The 16,187-nt window shown below is 35.3% G+C and overlaps 3 protein-coding genes across 4 annotated transcripts in view; 2 read left to right on the top strand and 1 right to left on the bottom strand.

Moving 5' to 3' along the window:
- Positions 1 to 16,187, top strand: part of LOC148981849 (uncharacterized) — a 127,539-nt gene that overhangs the window by 47,240 nt on the left and 64,112 nt on the right. The gene's annotated exons all lie outside the window — the stretch shown is intronic.
- LOC148981850 (natural killer cells antigen CD94-like) lies at positions 4,645 to 7,294 on the top strand. Of its 2 annotated transcripts, XM_089129232.1 has the most exons (5): positions 4,645 to 4,762; positions 4,873 to 5,103; positions 6,731 to 6,858; positions 6,945 to 7,045; positions 7,138 to 7,294. In XM_089129232.1, exons 1-5 carry the CDS (start codon positions 4,645 to 4,647, stop codon positions 7,292 to 7,294), a joined length of 735 nt encoding a protein of 244 aa, XP_088985358.1. The 2 variants fall into 2 exon arrangements, with proteins under 2 accessions (XP_088985358.1, XP_088985359.1); XM_089129233.1 differs by lacking the exon at positions 7,138 to 7,294 and having other exon boundaries at positions 6,945 to 7,049.
- On the bottom strand, positions 11,020 to 13,828 carry LOC120475466 (uncharacterized). Its single transcript, XM_089129246.1, has 3 exons — positions 13,722 to 13,828; positions 12,186 to 12,510; positions 11,020 to 11,203 (listed from the first exon to the last, which is right to left on the bottom strand). The coding sequence occupies exons 2-3, from the start codon at positions 12,503 to 12,505 to the stop codon at positions 11,152 to 11,154; spliced, it is 372 nt and encodes a 123-aa protein (XP_088985372.1). The 5' UTR covers positions 12,506 to 12,510; positions 13,722 to 13,828; the 3' UTR covers positions 11,020 to 11,151.

Here is a 16,187-nt window from a genome sequence, read left to right on the forward strand (position 1 = left end):
GTTATAAAGTCAGAATTGGGAGATATAAAGTCAGAATTGCGAGATATAAAGTCAGAATTGCGAGATATAAAGTCAGAATTGCGAGATATAAAGTCAGAATTGCGAGATATAAAGTCAGAATTGCGAGTTATAAAGTCAGAATTGCGAGTTATAAAGTCAGAATTGGGAGATATAAAGTCAGAATTGCGAGATATAAAGTCAGAATTGCGAGATATAAAGTCAGAATTGCGAGATATAAAGTCAGAATTGCGTGATATAAAGTCAGAATTGGGAGATATAAATTCAGAATTGCGAGATATAAAGTCGCAACTGCATGTTATAAAGTCAGAATTGCGAGATATAAAGTCAGAATTGCGTGTTATAAAGTCAGAATTGCGTGATATAAAGTCAGAATTGCGTGATATAAAGTCAGAATTGTGAGATATAAAGTCAGAATTGGGAGATATAAATTCAGAATTGCGAGATATAAAGTCGCAACTGCATGTTATAAAGTCAGAATTGCGAGATATAAAGTCAGAATTGCGTGTTATAAAGTCAGAATTGCGTGATACAAAGTAAGAATTGCGTGATATAAAGTCAGAATTGGGAGATATAAAGTCAGAATTGCGAGATATAAAGTCAGAATTGCGAGATATAAAATCGCAACTGCATGTTATAAAGTCAGAATTGCGAGTTATAGTCAGAATTGCAAGATATAAAGTCAGAATTGCGAGATATAAAGTCGCAATTGCGTGTTATAAAGTCAGAATTGCGAGATATAAAGTCAGAATTGCCAGATATAAAATCGCAACTGCATGTTATAAAGTCAGAATTGCGAGTTATAAAGTCAGAATTGCGTGATATAAAGTCAGAATTGCGAGATATAAAGTCAGAATTGCGAGTTATAAAGTCAGAATTGGGAGATATAAAGTCAGAATTGCGAGTTATAGTCAGAATTGCAAGATATAAAGTCTCAATTGCGAGATATAAAGTCGCAATTGCGTGTTATAAAGTCAGAATTGCGAGATATAAAGTCAGAATTGCCAGATATAAAATCGCAACTGCATGTTATAAAGTCAGAATTGCGAGTTATAAAGTCAGAATTGCGAGATATAAAGTCAGAATTGCCTGATATAAAGTCAGAATTGCGAGATATAAAGTCAGAATTGCCTGATATAAAGTCAGAATTGTGAGATATAAAGTCAGAATTGCCTGATATAAAGTCAGAATTGCGAGTTATAAAGTCAGAATTGCGAGATATAAAGTCAGAATTGCCTGATATAAAGTCAGAATTGCGAGATATAAAGTCAGAATTGCCTGATATAAAGTCAGAATTGCGAGATATAAAGTCAGAATTGCCTGATATAAAGTCAGAATTGCGAGATATAAAGTCAGAATTGTGAGTTATAAAGTCAGAATTGTGAGATATAAAGTCAGAATTGCGAGATATAAAGTCAGAATTGCCTGATATAAAGTCAGAATTGCGTGATATAAAGTCAGAATTGTGAGATATAAAGTCAGAATTGTGTGATATAAAGTCAGAATTGTGTGATATAAAGTCAGAATTGCGAGATATAAAAGTCAGAATTGCGTGATATTGTTACGAATTGGAAGACTCAAGGGGATCCATGTGCAGCTTACATTTATTGATCAGAGTAGTCAAACAGGCATGCGTCAGAACCAGCAGATACAGCAGTGAAGACAGGGCTAAATCGAAGTATAATACCAGGCAGATGATCAGGGCAGGCAGCAAACAGTCAAGGAACAAAGCAGAGGTAACGTAGGCAGGCAGCAGACAGGGCGATATCCAAAACAGGCAGGGTCACAAAACAATCAGGCAGTCACAAGAATAAACGCTCAGAAATTACAGGCCGTGGCAATGTAATACTTCGCCAAAAGTCCTTGTATGAGTGTGGCTTATATAGGCAGTCTGAAATGAGGTGCAGGTGTGTGTGTAATCAGTCACAGGGATGAGGCATTATGGGAAATGGAGTTCTGGTGAAGTGATCAGTTCTGATGTGGAGTGCCCTCTGGTGATTCTCTGGGGCACTCCAACTGGTGATCGTCACAGATATAAAGTCTGAATTGCGAGATATAAAGTCAGAATTGCGAGATATAAAGTCAGAATTGCGAGATATAAAGTCAGAATTGCGAGATGTAAAGTCTGAATTGCGAGATATAAAGTCAGAATTGCGAGATATAAAGTCAGAATTGCGAGATATAAAGTCAGAATTGTGTGTTATAAAGTGAGAATTGCGAGATATAAAGTCAGAATTGCGAGATGTAAAGTCTGAATTGCGAGATATAAAGTCAGAATTGCGAGATATAAAGTCAGAATTGCGAGATATAAAGTCAGAATTGCGAGATATAAAGTCAGAATTGCGAGATATAAAGTCAGAATTGCGAGATGTAAAGTCTGAATTGCGAGATATAAAGTCAGAATTGCGAGATATAAAGTCAGAATTGCGAGATATAAAGTCAGAATTGTGTGTTATAAAGTGAGAATTGCGAGATATAAAGTCAGAATTGCGAGATGTAAAGTCAGAATTGCGAGATATAAAGTCAGAATTGCGAGATGTAAAGTCTGAATTGCGAGATATAAAGTCAGAATTGCGAGATATAAAGTCAGAATTGCGAGATATAAAGTCAGAATTGCGAGATATAAAGTCAGAATTGCGAGATATAAAGTCAGAATTGCGAGATATAAAGTCAGAATTGTGTGTTATAAAGTGAGAATTGCGAGATACAAAGTCAGAATTGCGAGATGTAAAGTCAGAATTGCGAGATATAAAGTCAGAATTGCGAGATGTAAAGTCTGAATTGCGAGATATAAAGTCAGAATTGCGAGATATAAAGTCAGAATTGCGAGATATAAAGTCTGAATTGTGTGTTATAAAGTGAGAATTGCGAGATATAGTCAGAATTGCGAGATATAAAGTCAGAATTGCGAGATATAAAGTCAGAATTGCGAGATATAAAGTCAGAATTGCGAGATATAAAGTCTGAATTGTGTGTTATAAAGTGAGAATTGCGAGATATAGTCAGAATTGCGAGATATAAAGTCAGAATTGCGAGATATAAAGTCAGAATTGCGAGATATAAAGTCAGAATTGTGTGTTATAAAGTGAGAATTGCGAGATATAGTCAGAATTGCGAGATATAAAGTCAGAATTGCGAGATATAAAGTCAGAATTGCGAGATATAAAGTCAGAAATGCGAGATGTAAAGTCTGAATTGCGAGATATAGTCAGAATTGCGTGATATAAAGTCAGAATTGCGAGATATAAAGTCTGAATTGTGTGTTATAAAGTGAGAATTGCGAGATATAGTTAGAATTGCGAGATATAAAGTCAGAATTGCGAGATGTAAAGTCTGAATTGCGAGATATAATCAGAATTGCGAGATATAAAGTCAGAATTGCGAGATGTAAAGTCTGAATTGCGAGATATAGTCAGAATTGCGTGATATAAAGTCAGAATTGCGAGATATAAAGTCTGAATTGTGTGTTATAAAGTGAGAATTGCGAGATATAGTTAGAATTGCGAGATATAAAGTCAGAATTGCGAGATGTAAAGTCTGAATTGCGAGATATAATCAGAATTGCGAGATATAAAGTCAGAATTGCGAGATGTAAAGTCAGAATTGCGAGATATAAAGTCAGAATTGCGAGATGTAAAGTCTGAATTGCGAGATATAAAGTCAGAATTGCGAGATATAAAGTCAGAATTGCGAGATATAAAGTCTGAATTGTGTGTTATAAAGTGAGAATTGCGAGATATAGTCAGAATTGCGAGATATAAAGTCAGAATTGCGAGATATAAAGTCAGAATTGCGAGATATAAAGTCAGAATTGCGAGATATAAAGTCTGAATTGTGTGTTATAAAGTGAGAATTGCGAGATATAGTCAGAATTGCGAGATATAAAGTCAGAATTGCGAGATATAAAGTCAGAATTGCGAGATATAAAGTCAGAATTGTGTGTTATAAAGTGAGAATTGCGAGATATAGTCAGAATTGCGAGATATAAAGTCAGAATTGCGAGATATAAAGTCAGAATTGCGAGATATAAAGTCAGAAATGCGAGATGTAAAGTCTGAATTGCGAGATATAGTCAGAATTGTGTGATATAAAGTCAGAATTGCGAGATATAAAGTCTGAATTGTGTGTTATAAAGTGAGAATTGCGAGATATAGTTAGAATTGCGAGATATAAAGTCAGAATTGCGAGATGTAAAGTCTGAATTGCGAGATATAATCAGAATTGCGAGATATAAAGTCAGAATTGCGAGATGTAAAGTCTGAATTGCGTGATATAAAGTCAGAATTCCGAGATGTAAAGTCAGAATCTTATTACGAGAGTATGAGTACGAGACTCTTATTAAAATGACCCCATCTTCCAATCACGACCAATGACAACATGAACATTTCAGCATGTTTCCCGACACCAGTCAGCGATTGTGTGAAAACACACTCATTTAAATGAACACAAACTGATATTTTCTGCGGTGAGTTGTAAAGTTCCTTTATGAAAACATATTCCTCAAACTCAGTTCCTTTCTGCATAAATACTGTCCACACAAACACAGATGAGGAACACAACGCAGGAGAGAAACTGTTCACAGAAACTCTCTGCGAGTGTAAATGGAAATATACAACATCTTTGGAAATGTACAGAGAACATGAGAGAAGCATCGATAATATCTATGAAAATTATGATGTTACAAAAGGTAAATTTGCAAGAGAGATCACAGACGTAACGGGAATCCCATCATCTGAACTCACAGGTAATGAGATTATTAACAATACATTTCATCACATAACGTAACAGTTTTCATGCTTTCATTTACAACACGCCATCTGAAGTGATTATAAGCGTGTGTTTGTTGGTTTTCAGGAGCGGACGGTGTGAAGAGCAGAAGCTTCAGAGCAGTTGATGTGTGTTTGATAGTGCTGTGTGTTCTTCTGCTGACCGCAGTCATAGCGCTGTGTGTCGCGTTCACATCCAAGAACAATGAGCTCAACAATGACAGAAACCGGCTCATATTCATCAATGACAATCTGACGAGAGAGAGAGACCAGCTAAAGTGGGAGAAAAACGATCTTCAGATGAGTCTTGATAACATGGGTGAGTTTCTCTGCTCATTTTAGTAGATGCCACATAGCAGGAATATGATATGGTTATAAGTTTATACAAAATAATAGGGCTGGGTAACAAATAGACTTCTCGATATTAATCGACTCTCATTTTTACGAACCGATATCGATTCTTAAATCTCAAGAATCGATTAGTCATCCTGTTTCATTTGAATGAATGGGACATTGTATCGCGGCTGCGCGCATCCAAAAAAAATCGCAATAATCTTTGTCTTTTGTTACTATTGATATGAAACAAAGTCTCAAATTTCAAATTCCGTCCATTTTCTTTAGAAATTTTAAAACATAAATAACGTTTTGGCGCTGTGGCGTGAGATCACTGATCTCTCTTTCGGCTTAATAATACCAGTCACAGCGCCAAATAAACATGAATGAGCATCTGAAAGTGTGTTAAAGATAGAGTACAACTTATCCAAATCCGGATCATGAAACATTGATTCGCTCAATCAGCGTTTCAACCGTGGAAAGACGTCAGTTTCATGTATCGTCATATTTACCTCAGAAAACCCACATAAACTCGTTAGTCAGCTAGAAAAAATAACTCCAGAGAGGAGCATTTTGCCAAATATATACACCATATTACATATGCATTATAATCTTAACATTCTTCAATATTTAATGCATATTTGAATAAATCTGGCAAGTTTTTATGACAGCCACCATTTAAATGTTTATATTTCATATAATCTTCTTATAATAAAAATAAATAAAAGTGTAATTTAAGTGTTTGTATAGCTACAAAACAGTTCATTATTACCTTCATAATAGGCTACAACTAGACTCCCATAGTTTACAGCATTAGTTAAGAGATTTGATTCCCTTGAGAAAATTTGCCATTTATTGTAACTGATGTCCAAAATTATCAATATTGAATCGAATTGAATCAGAATCGAATTGCAAGATTGTGAATCGAAATCGAATCGTGAAATTTGTGTCAATACCCAGCCCTACAAAATAACCTCTAAAGTGTAAACTGTAAAGTGATGTGTACTTACCATTTGGTGTACTAGTTGTATGTAAAGTTCCTGCTGTGTTGGGTTTAAGTGACTTGAACTAAAATAAATATAGATTAACCTTATAAACATGTGAAGTTTAAAATCCAAAGGAATAACCCGGCCAATATAATTGGGAAAACTGCTACATGTGATCATACAACAAACTTGTTGGCAACAACAAATGTAGTGTTAATTTTACCAGCCATTTTTAAATTTAGTTTCAGTTTTAGTCCAGTTTCAGCATCGCTTGTTAGTTTTTATCACATTTAGTCGACATCATCCCATTTTTATTTAGTCTAGTTTTAGTCGACTATAAGTCGAGCATTTTAGTCTTTATTTTAGTCCAAGAAAACATAATTTTATTCGTTTAGTTTTAGTCAAAAAAAACTGTCAACATTTTAGTCTAGTTTTAGTCAGGACATCATTTTAACCAGTTATTGTTTATTAGTGGGGATTTTTGTCTCGTCTCGTCTAGTTTTCGTTCGGTGAAAAATGTGCGTTGACGAAAATATTTTCGTTTAGTTTTCGTTAACGAAATTAACACTAAACAAATGGCAGAAAAAAGTGATTTCTCTGCATGAACTGGTTGTGTCTGTACTGTAGACGGATGGACTTACTACCAGTCCAGTCTTTACTTCTTTTCCTCGGAGTGGAAGAGCTGGAATGAGAGCAGAAGATACTGTAGAGACAGAGGAGCAGATCTGATCATCATTAACAACGGGAATGAACTAGTGAGTGTGAGAGAGTTCATATGAGTGTGCATTTAGCTGATATTGTCAGTTTATGATATAAATGTGTTGTGGTTTCATGTTCCTAGGATTTTGTTAACAAGGTTGTAACAAAGGATGGATTCTGGATTGGTCTGAGTGAAGTGGAGGGCAGATGGAAATGGGTTGATGGCAAAGCACTGAACTCTAGGTGAGAAATCACTGATTATTATGAGATTAATGATTCTCACTGCCAGTATTATGTCACACAGAAGGCAGCACTGAACATATGTTGATCTGTAGTTCCAGGTTCCTGAAGTCGCCATTTGGATATAAAGGACAGAGGTGTGCTGCTCTAAGTATTTATGCATCGTGGTTTTCTGATTTATGTGATAGAAATTCTACATGGATCTGTGAGAAGAATATTTTACCCACTAGAAACATAACGTACCTTTTTTAAAATCCAAACTTATTATTAACATACTTTCTTGAATTGCTGATGAAACTTAAAAATATATTTCAGTAAATACCTGTATAGACCTATATAGCACTTTATCATATCCTTGATATATTGGCATATTATCGGACAGCTCTTTTTTATGTTTATTCTGTAATAAACTATCTTTAAACTGACAAAACGTGTTGCTTTGAATGCACATATTCTTTCTTTATTTATTTATTAATAATTCTTAAATTATTCTCTCTAACATCCTCCCTCTATATATATATATAGATGAGTGCACTCGATAATGCCACACCACTACAAATGACGGTCCAGTCATATACTGAATAGGGCTGCAGCTATCGATTCTTTTTGTAATCGATTAATCTAGCACTTAATCGATCGATTAATCGAGTAATCGGATAATTTGTTTATGTGTGTTTTTAAGCAACCAAAACAAATAATGTATTACGAAAATGATAAGGTGTTTGGCTTTTATTTATTTAAAAAAAAATAGAGGTATTTATTCCAACTGCAACATTTGGCTCCACAACTAATTATTGCAATTTTTACCCATTTAGTGTTTATAAGTGCCAGTGCCAACAATTATATAACAATACAGTTAAAACAATTTACTGTAAAACCTGTTACATGTAGCCCATAACATGTACAACTTTGAATACAAACTTAAATAGTAAAGCCCATTTGGCCTTAGTTTTGTCTTCTTAATACAACATTACAAAAAAAGGATTGCACCTTCTGCAAATTACCCACCTGAAAACAAAAATAAATTAATATAAAATATCAACCCAAACAGGTACACAAATGTGTATAAATTATAAAAAATAAATAAATGGAAATAAAACAATTATAAATAAGAATCAGACTTTTTCAACTGTAATCTCAAGACAAACATCAGAGTGTGTGTGTGTGTGTGTCTCACAATATTTGTTCCTCCATCACGTCCCGGTGAATGTATGCTGAAATTTTTGTTGCGTGGCTACATAAAAGTTTAAGCATATGATGAATTGTCGCAATTGGTCTTAGACATGGGTGCACGCGCTCGCTTACCTCTCTGCGGAATTAATATGCGGCGGTAAAACTAGTCGAACACGAGTGGCTCAACAGTTAGATAGACGAACTCATCTTTCAGGCATTTGACCGAAGGGATTGACACTTCAGCGTGAGAAATCGAATTGCGCGAGTCACACGCTGAATGCGTGAGAGTTGGCAGCCCTGCCAGGTATACTTTGCAGACACATTGCATCTTGTTCTCTCCCTTTACAAACATATAATGATCCCAAACTTTAGACATTCTCTGCCATTTATGAAGTCAAATGTATCATGCGCTATGGTGTGCTTCCTGAATAACGGTCCGTGTGAAACATTGGAATTTAACGAGGCTTCGAGGCAGATTTTTTGCCTCGAGGAATTTTTGTAATCGAATAACTCGAGTAACTCGAGGAATCGTTTCAGCCCTAATACTGAACTTGTATCATATACTATAATTGTTTAGTCAATCAATTCGTTCAAAACACTGATTCTTTCAGGAACAAAACGCATCTAATGTGTGTCGCTCTGAGAAACGCAACAGCTTATTCTGCTTTGGCTTCGTATCTGACAATCCTGTGTAAGTTCCTCAAATGTCAACTTCTTGTTAATTCAACTGCTTTGAATTAAAGGTTTGAATACAATATACGGATCATGTTCAGGAAGAGGAAGCTCAATAACCAGAACTGCTGCTGTTAGTTATTCAAAACATCGAGCAGATGAGATGATGGTCATGACCTTTGAAGCACCAGGAAACACTCAATATATCATATAACGAAGACACAAATTAAATTCTTCATAATGAGCGACGTGAAACGTTTTAAATCTAAACATAAGTGATAATATAGATACATATGAAGAGTTTGACACTGGGAACTGCTGTTTATTTTTAAAGGATTTATGATCGTTGTCAGTTTCAGCGCATAAACTATAACATGTTATTGACTGATACATAACTGCACAGTGAATGTAGTTATTAGAAAATCAAACTATAGTTAAATTTATGGACATATTGTGCTGATGTAGTTATTTGCCTCTAGAGGTTTATGGGTGTCTGTTTGTTTCATTGTATTGTATTATTGATTATTTATATGTGCTATGATGAGAAATAACAGTATTGTCTTTCAATAGCATTGCATTGTTAAAGGGTTAGTTCACCCAAAAATGAAAATTCTGTCAGTATTTACTCACCCTCATGTTGTTCCAACCCCGTAAGACCTTCGTTCATCTTCGGGACACAAATTAAGATATTTAAGATATTAAGATCGCTCCTGCATACTAGTCCATAGGCTTCTTGAGGGACTGGCTCTTGCTGTCCTCGAAAAGTCATTAAAGACATCGTTAAAATAGTCCAAGTGACTACAGGGGCTCAATCTTAACTTTATCAAACGACGAGAACACTTTTGTGCGCAAAAAAACTACAAAAATAACGACTTTATTTCAACTATTGGTTTATTTCACCCTCTGCGCGAGTCAGGTTACTAGTTTAATAGCGTAAGCTTCTGTTATTGTACGTCACACGCATCACACACACATGACCAGCGTCGGCCAATAGTGAGCCTACGTGTGACGTAGCTCTACGCAATCACACTACGTTAACTGACTTACAGGCTCATGGAGAAGGAAGTGAATAGTTGAAATAAAGTCGTTATTTTTGTTGTTTTTTTGCGCACAAAAGTGTTCTCGTCGTTTGATAAACTTAAGATTGAGCCCCTGTAGTGACTTGGACTATTTTAACGATGTCTTTAATGACTTTTCGGGGACAGCAAGAGCCAGTCCCTCAAGAAGCCTATGGACTGTATGCAGGAGCGATCTTAATATCTTAAATATCTTAATTTGTGTCCCGAAGATGAACGAAGGTCTTATGGGTTTGGAACAACATGAGGGTGAGTAAATACTGACAGAATTTTCATTTTTGGGTGAACTAACCCTTTAACAATGCAATGCTATTGAAAGACAATACTGTTATTTCTCATAGAATAAATATGAGGAAACACAAAGGTCAAATTCTGTTAATCATCCATCATAATGAGTAAAACCACACAATATAGTTCTGATGTGCAGCAAAAGATTGTTGAGCTTCATGAAATCGAAAGTGGCTGTAAGAAAATAGCTAAAGCATTGAATAATATTCGTAACATAAAGATGTTACGAACGCTGCTCTGTCAAGTCCTCGTCGTCGTTTAGGAACCTGGGTGTGCTCTTGATACTAATCTTTCATTTGAAAGCCACGTTTCTGGCATCTGTAAAACCGCATTATTGCATCTTAAAAATACATCTTTTTATTTTTCAGGATTGTTTCTTGTTGTTGACGTCATGTTGTAATGAAACTAGTGATGTTTTTTTGATAGTCAGTTGCTCAAGATGACCTCTAGATGTCAATAAAGCTGCTCACAGGGACTTTTTTTACATTAGCAAGTGAAGTGTTTATAAAAATCAGTTTATTCATGTATGGCTTCATTTGGAACCATTGTGTTGAGAGAGACAGAGAGAAAAAAAAATCAAAAAAATAAATAAAAAATAAAAAAATATAAATATATATAAAAAATAAATAAAAATATATAATAAAAATATATGAACCTTCATATATATATATATATATATATATATATATATATATATATAAATTAAATATAAATTTTATGTATAAATATATTTTACTTATATATATATATATATATATATATATATATATATTAACCTCCACATCCCAGCAGTGTGTTCCTGAGTTAAACCCCTCTGAACCCACAACACCTAAGTTAAACCTCTCTGGATTACCAGGAACGGGGTTAATGTTCTCACCGTGTCTCACACTGGTCGGATCATCAGACAGGACGAGACGTGGATTCACAGAGATTGGATCCAGAATCACAGGAGCTGATGAGACACAATCAACAGATGTTTTCATTCGGATCAAGATGAATATTATGAATTATGATATATACAACACATCAGACATGTTCCTCAGTTGTTATAGTTAAGATGCGCTGGATACAAAAAGATCTAAAAACACTGAAGCAGCAGATTTTGTGAAAATTAATATTTGTGCCATTTTCAAAACCTTTGGCCACAGCTCTATTCAAACCTTAATGATGCTAACTTTCCAAAACTCACACATGTGTAAGCTTCAGTGCTAAACAGTGCAGATTGCACATTTGTATTATATATTTTATTTGTATTTGTAAACCGTAATTTAAAAAAAACGTTGACAGAATAATGACAGAAGTTATTATTTATTGCTAGGTTAAGTAAGGTTATGATCATGTACAATTGACAAATCAGAAAATAATAGTACCCGAATAATAGTACCAGAAAATAATAGAAAGTAATAGTAATTTAAAGTACCGAAGTTGGTACTTTTTGACAACTCTAGTTTAGCTGTCTGTTCAGAAAGACACTCAAAAATCCTTTTTAAGATTGAGAGAAAGAAGAAAATGTGTTACAGAGTCCGTACGTCAACAATGGAGCCTTTCATAGTGAACTGGCCCCCCTCGCCACAATAACCTTCCGAAGTATACTCCATTTGAAAGATTGCGCAAAATCATGCGGTCAACATACACTCTAAAAACATTTATCTTTGTAAAGTGTCAGCGCTATTTTGTCCAGAAGTTAGAATGCTGAGAATAGTGAACACATATTCACTATTAACTATGACAAATGCCTCAATTAACTCCTAATTTACTGTTTATTAATTGTTGTAACGATTACGTTTAGGTATGGGGTAGGATTAGTTAGTCTTTCAATATTGGGAAAAAAGCACCTTTCAAGATCCCGAGGGTACTTTACATAAAACATTGTAAATACTATTATTAGTAAGGAAGAGACTTTGTTTCTTAGCACATAAAGATGAACTACTTACCATGATTTCAGACTGTGTTGATGTGGTTTCTCCACTGTATGGATCTTCATGTGTATCTTTAGGTGACTTTTAAAAGAGCAACTCTTCCCGCACTGATCACATGTGAACGGCTTCTCTCCGGTGTGGATGCTCATGTGAAGCTCAAGATGTTGTTTGTTTGCGAAGCTCTTTCCGCACTGAGCGCAGGTGCGGCTCTTGGCTCGTCTTTTCTGTAGACATTTCTTTTTAGTCTTTGAGTGACACAAAGTTTTTTCTCCAGATTCGACTTGATGTTCCTCCTTCACTTCTCTCAGTTCTTCATTCTCCTCCTTCACTTCCATCGGGTCTGAAATGAAAGAAATACAATTAATTTAATTTCCAGTAAACCAAAAAATATAATGGAAAAAGTGTAAACTATTAAATACCTTTGATCAACAATTATCTAACATAGTATCTGTAATTTTAACCAACGTTTATATTGCTGTTTAATTTGTTTTTCTAAAAACGTAATTACTAACGGCCGGCCACATTAGACTTTTCCTTCCACTGACTTCCAGTCATACGCATGCGAATGTCAGCGAATTTCGCTGCATTCCTGTTCAGGTTTACAGTATCTGTAGAAATTTAACACTCAAATCTAGTTTTATTTATATATTTTTTTTTGCTTTATCTGTGTCCGACATGTTTCACTCATCACCATACAATAAATACTAAATAAAAGAGCTTCAAAATATATATAGTTTGACCTGATGTTGACAATCCAACTGAAATTCTCAAACCTCCAAAATTTGCTTGAAATGAGCTTTAAGTGTCAATTTACAGGAGATGTGAAGACATCAGCATAATAAATGAGGAGAAAACAGGAACTATTGTCATGAAATAAAGAGTGTTTTCAGCAGATCTGTTAATATTGATGATCCTCAGACTGTCAACACTCATTCAACAAGCCATTCAGGATCACCATCAGCAGATCATCTCACTTTATTCTGAGTGTTTGCTGTTAGAAACACAATATTTGAGTCAGGATACATGATAAAAGCCTGTAAAACTGCTCTATAGGAAAACGATTAAGTTTGATTTTTCGATAACTATACATAAATCACAAAATCAGATCACTAATATGTGCAGAAATTGAAACAATCATACTCATACAACTTTTAAAAATAAAGAACACAAGCAATATTATTCATGTAGATAGATTGGAAATCTCTCATAGGCTCGATGTAAAGTATTTAAATCCAAATCCGTAAAATGAGTAGCAACACTTGAGATCGATTTCCCTCACAGATCTCAAACTTTGACTTCAACATTCAGTTACAGTTTTCACTCCAAACATCGAGACAATCACTCAAACGAACACACACTCGCTCAGGTCTGAATGAACTCCACATATTCTCCTCAGGCTCGCTGCTGCTGCACTAAATGTGTATTTCAGGAGGAAGACGCCAGAAAAAACGCACAAGTATCGCTGTGATCGATGAAAACAATACAGAAATGAGTCTGTCGCTTAATCAAACTGTATAAAGTGTGTGTGTTGGGTGTAAATATGATAAATACCGTGAACTGCCCGATCACCTCAGAAGACTCGCGCTGAAACTGACAGAGACCGCGCGATCGGTGAGGTGACGTCATCAGTAGACAACGCATGCGCGTACGGGGCCACGTCGCAGATTCGCCTATTTACTATAGCCTTTGATTTATTTTTATTATTTTGGAACTAATAATCTCCATTTACTAAATGTGAAACTGAAGCCCAAAGTAGACAATGGTAGGCTACTAAATTACAGAAATTAGCACTATTGTTTCCGTTCCTCAATTGTAATAGAGTTAGCCTTATAGCAAAGAGTCCATTGCCTAAGCTGATGCACACAAATAAATAGATCAAAAATAATTGAGCTAAATGTTTAATTAGCAATTCCCTGCACTCTAAAAACACTGGGTTAAAAACAACCCAATATTTGATTTTTTTTTTATTTAAATAATACATTAATTAATGTTTACAGATTCACTTAAATCATCTAAAGAAAAATGTGTTCGTTGTAATCTGGATAAGCCTCCAGCCATTAAAGTGAGTGCCCCCCTTTTACAATCCGAACACTCTCAACAGATTGTTTCGGTCTACTTTATTGTTCAATAATAATAAAAAGACTGTGTAATATTTTAGTAATGATGGACCACATCACTCATTATCAGTTGCTGTGCCAACTTTAAAACATAAAAGACTAGTGTCTGTCTGTAATCAAGCCAGAAGTTAATCAAAAGAAGGGGTTTGACCATTGAGTCAGAGAGGAACCTTTGTATGGTCAGAGAGTAATGGTACTAAATAAAAGGGCTAGGGGACAGGGTAAATGATGCTTGCTCAATTCAGATTGAGGACTGATGTGTCTCTTACACCTCTAATACACATCTGTCACAGAACAAACATTCTTCCCACTACACACTACTGATCTACTAGTGCGTCCTAACATTGGACTCATCTGACATCTTATACACTGAACAGAATTGTGTTGTACCGATTACTGTGTTGTTTACTCTGTTTTTTCCATTGCATAACTTATATTTAAAGGCTAGATTTTTATCTGTAAAGAAAGTCACATGATGTGAGTTTTTCCATTTTGCTAAGAATGATGTTATGTTAACCTAAAGGAAACGTACAGTATTTTTGCAATATAGAACTTCTAAATTAGTTTACTGAGAGTGTACTTCAAAGTGTACTTCCATAAACAAAACAAAAAAATGTATTACTAGTATTAAAGGTGCTGTATGTAACTTTTTCACTCTACTAAAGCATAAAAAACCATCATATTTTTGCAGATATTTAGTAAACATGCTAAGTTCACGCACTCATTTCTCTGAAAAACACTTCCACAGCCAGTTATTTTACACGTTGTCAGTCTAGTTTTATTTTGGGCTATGTGACTCCGCCCACTGCCAGTTTCACCAATAGTATTTCGACATCCGGGGAAACTGAGTTCAGGATATTTTTGCAGAGTCACTGTCGATGAGAAAATATCACCTGTGGCACAAGGACTAAGATGAGTTTCATATTACATGACTATATTCATATTACAGGGGCGGCACGGACAAATGATGTGATTGAAGAAGCAAAGGAACATGATCAAGTTCTTCAGCAGCAGATTCAAGCAGTTCACACAAACCAGTGGCCAAATCCAGTCCCAGAAGAGTCACTGCCGTATTTGTGCGACTGAATTATCAGTATATAATGGACCTGCACTTCTTCTGGGAGGTAGAATTGTGTTTCCCTCTTAAAAAAAGGCTTCGGGACTCGCTCATGAGACACACCAGGGCGTAGTAAGAACGAAGCAGTACCTCAGGTGGAAGCTTTACTGGGCCGTCACGGACTTGGATGTTGAAAGAATAGTAAAAGATTGCACAGCATGTATAATGAACCAACCTCATCCGCTGGCCAACCACTTGAGCTCGTCCCAAGGCCATGGACTAAACTGGGAATCGACTTAGTTGGACCAATACAAGGTGAATGTATTCCGACTGTTATTGACTTCATTTCCTGTCCTGAAGCAGTGGTGAACGCCGACATCTCCTCATAAACAGTTAGCAGAACTGATGAATATATTTGCTTGCTTTGGCTATCCGTCATAAGATGTAACTAAGACTGGCAGACATTCAAGCGTTTAAAACGTTTCTCATGAATGGAGGTATCAAGGACATAATTATAAATAACATATTAATCTCAGCAATGGTGACAAACAGATCACCTCCGAACATAAGCTCATTATTTATTCATGCAACAAAGCATGATGGGAGCCATGAATGAGTTTTGATTGGTGGCATCCAGACTGCAATGCAACATTCTTTATGATTGTCACCATTGTTGAGATTCACAGGCTAATTATTGATGTCTGTGTGTCTTAAAATTGTAAAAAAAAAAAATGTATAAGAAAAGCTTTTAAGAAATTATTTTGAATACATTGTAGACGTTGAGAATATTATGCACAAGGTCACTGCTGCTGTAATTAATAGAGTAAACCTAATTCGAATCCT

Source organism: Pimephales promelas, chromosome 3 (genome assembly GCF_988280905.1).
Source record: "Pimephales promelas chromosome 3, fPimPro1.hap1.1, whole genome shotgun sequence".
Taxonomy (NCBI): domain Eukaryota; kingdom Metazoa; phylum Chordata; class Actinopteri; order Cypriniformes; family Leuciscidae; genus Pimephales; species Pimephales promelas.